The sequence below is a fragment of the Triticum urartu genome, chromosome 6A, assembly GCF_056163025.1.
Source record: "Triticum urartu cultivar PI428250 chromosome 6A, HENAU_Tu73, whole genome shotgun sequence".
Lineage (NCBI taxonomy): Eukaryota > Viridiplantae > Streptophyta > Magnoliopsida > Poales > Poaceae > Triticum > Triticum urartu.
In genome coordinates this window covers 289,609,169-289,612,274 of record NC_141878.1, presented here as the reverse complement: position 1 = coordinate 289,612,274, position 3,106 = coordinate 289,609,169, and the positions used below count along the sequence as shown (strand labels likewise).

Below are 3,106 nucleotides of genomic sequence, written 5' to 3'. Positions count from 1 at the left end.
AGCTTACCTTCAGGGCCGCAGCGGCAGCGCGCCCCGCCAGCAAAGCCACCCCAGGGGCTAAGGAGGCCGCGCCGGCGAAGAAGAAGCAACTGTTCACTCAAGACCGGGCCGAAATGAAGCAAGTGCCGGTCGAGGAAGGTGGACCCTCGGGAGCCACCTTCACCATAGGCGCCAACCTCGAACCAGATCAAGAGGAGGCATTGGTGAAGTTCTTGCGCGCGAACAAGGAGGTATTCGCCTGGGAACCCAGGAAGCGAGTAGGGGTACCAAGGGGAGTAATCAAGCATCACTTAAGGGTGTGCCCCAATGTGCGCCCTATGAAGCAGAAGGCGCGGCGACAGTCCACGGAGAAGCAGTCCTTCATCGTCTAGGAAACTCGCAAGCTGGAGGTGGCAGGTGTCATTCGCGAGGTCCGATACCCGGAGTGGCTGGCGAACCCCGTTGTCGTGCCAAAGAAAGGTGGGAAGGAACGCATGTGTGTCGACTTCACAACCTCAACAAGGCCTGTCCCCAAGACCCATTCCCGCTTCCACGCATCGACCAGATCGTCGACTCCACCGCCGAGTGCGACCTGCTGTGTTTCCTGGACGCGTTCTCGGGCTACCACTAGATCAAGATGGCAGTGGAGGATGTGGAGAAGACCACCTTCCTGACCCCGTGCGAGGTGTACTGCTACACCTGCATGCCGTTCGGACTGCACAACGCTGGGGCGACCTTCCAGCAGCTGACGCACATCGCCCTGGGTCAGCAGCTTGGGAGAAACGCTGAAGCCTACGTCGATGAGATCGTGGTAAAATCTTGGGAGGCGAGAACCCTGATTCAGGACCTAGAGGAGACCTTCACTAGCCCGCGCCAGGTGGATTTGCGGCTCAACCTGGAGAAGTGCGTGTTCGGTGTCCGCTCCGGCAAGCTACTAGGTTTCCTCGTGTCTCACAAGGGGATCGAGGCTAACCCCGAGAAGGTCAGGGCAATAGAAGACATGAGCCCACCGCAAACTCTCAAGGAAATACAGAAGCTTGTAGGCCGAGTGACCTCGCTAGGGCGCTTCATCTCCAAGCTGGGGGAGCGCGCCCTGCCGTTCTTCAAGCTGATGAAGAAGAAGGGCTTGTTCGAATGGACCCTAGAGGCAGATCTGGCATTTCGAAACCTCAAGAGATACCTAACCAGCCCACCGGTGATGGTGGCACCTTGCCCCCTCGAGCCTCTGGTGCTCTATCTGGCCGCTACGCCTCACTCCACCACCGCGATGTTGTTGGCAGTTCGGGAGGAGCGCCGGGCCAAGAACGTGCAACGCAATGTCGGGCCCTCACCTAGAATGGTGCGGTCACAAGACGGCGCCGCTATGGCCAAGACGATGCCCACAAATGATCATGCCCCACAAGACGGTGTTCAAGGGCCGGCAGAGGCCCCGAAGGGTGACCAAGCTTCGGAGGTCACCCCACCTCCGGATGTGTCGCAACCTCCAGCAGCTGCGGACTCCATCGACGCTCCTGCCCTTGTCAAGCACCCGGTGTACTTCGTCAGCACGGTATTGCGGGACGCAAGGGCGTGGTACCCCATGCCCCAGAAGCTTCTGCTCATGCTCCTGGTGGCCTCACGCAAGCTGCGCCATTACTTCCAAGGCCACCCGATCAAGGTCGTCTCTACTTACCCACTGGAGAGGTTGTTCCGGAGCCCTAATGCCGCGGGAAGGGTTGTCGAGTGGAACATCAAACTTCAGGCATTTCAGCTCGAGTTCATCACAACCAGGGTCATCAAGGGAGCCTCCCTAGCCGACTTCGTAGCCGAATGGACCGACGCCCCGGAACCTGAAGTTGGCGACAGCCCATCTCTCTCGCCAGGAAGTGAAGCACCAGATGGTTGGGTCATGTACTTCGACAATGCCTTCGCACGCCAAGGCGCAGGGGCTGGCGCTGTGCTCATCTCGCCCACCCAATACAAGCTATACTACGCCATGCAGCTCTACTTCTAGCGGGGTGAGAAGGTCTCCAACAACATTGCGGAATACGAGGGGTTGATCGTCGGCCTGAAGGCAGCGGCGGCCTTGGGGGTGAAGGGTCTCACCATCAAGGGCGACTCCCAACTGCTCATCAACTTCTCTAACAAGGTTTATGAACCAAGGGACGAGCATATGGAGTCCTAACTCGCGGAGGTGCGCAAGATGGAGAAGCAATTCTTAGGCCTAGAGCTACAACATGTGCCACACGACACCAACAAGGAGGCCGATGAGATCCCCAAGAGGGTGTCAAGACGTCTACCCCAAGAACCTGGTGTTTTCTAAGAATGACTCTTCAAGCCTTCGGCGATCCCCGCGGCCGCGGAGACTACATCACCTCGAGAGGAACTCCCCCAGCCACCAGCCTCAGGAGTCCCCGCTTGCGGTCCGACCTCAGGAGCACATCTGCTCCTGGCGCTTGTGCCTCGCGAGGGATGCTGGACCGAGGAATTCAAGGCGTACCTGATACGAGGGACACTGCCGGAGAAAGAGGAGGACGCGGAGCGCGCTCGGCAGGCTACGGCATACTGCATACAAGATGGTGAGTTATACAGAAAGCGACCAAATGATGTTTCCTTGCGATGCATCTCGAGGGAGCAGGGGAGCGAGTTGCCAGCTGACATATACGTCAGAGACTGTGAGCATCACTCGTCGTCACGCACCCTGGTCGGCAAGGCATTCCGCAGCGGGTTCTACTGGCCCACGGCACTCAACGACGCGATCAAGTTGGTGAGGTCCTGTGAGGCCTGCCAATTCCATGCCAAGAAAATCCACCAGCCTGCCCAGGGCCTCCAGACTATCCCAGTTTCATGGCCATTCATGGTCTGGGGGCTGGATATCCTGGATCCGTTCCCGTGAGCGCCTGGGGGCTACCGCTACCTCTACATTGCCATCGACAAGTTCACCAAATGGGCAGAGGTGGAAGCCATTCGCACCATCCCAGTCGGGTCAGCAGTTAAGTTCATCAAGGGCCTCATGAGCTGGTTCAGGGTCCCTAATCACATCATCACCGACAACGGCTCGCAGTTCACTAGCAATCTCTTCAAGACCTATTGTGCTAACCTTGGAACGCAGATTTGCTACGCTTCGGTGGCACACCCCAGGAGCAAT

General features: G+C 58.3%; 1 protein-coding gene across 1 annotated transcript; it reads left to right on the top strand.

The window, feature by feature from the left end:
* The first annotated feature begins 682 nt into the window (after positions 1–682).
* Positions 683–2,854, top strand: LOC147965034 (uncharacterized). Its single transcript, XM_087530256.1, has 4 exons — positions 683–1,018; positions 1,154–1,864; positions 1,973–2,107; positions 2,297–2,854. Exons 1-4 carry the CDS (start codon positions 683–685, stop codon positions 2,852–2,854), a joined length of 1,740 nt encoding a protein of 579 aa, XP_087386382.1.
* Positions 2,855–3,106: the final 252 nt, after the last annotated feature.

Coding starts and splice junctions, on each gene's coding strand:
- LOC147965034 (XM_087530256.1), top strand. CDS start 683: ATGCCGTTCGGACTGCACAACGCTGGGGCGACCTTCCAGCAGCTGACG. Junction 1,019..1,153: donor TCAAGGAAATACAGAAGCTT/GTAGGCCGAGTG, acceptor CGAAACCTCAAG/AGATACCTAACCAGCCCACC. Junction 1,865..1,972: donor GTGAAGCACCAGATGGTTGG/GTCATGTACTTC, acceptor CTCTACTTCTAG/CGGGGTGAGAAGGTCTCCAA.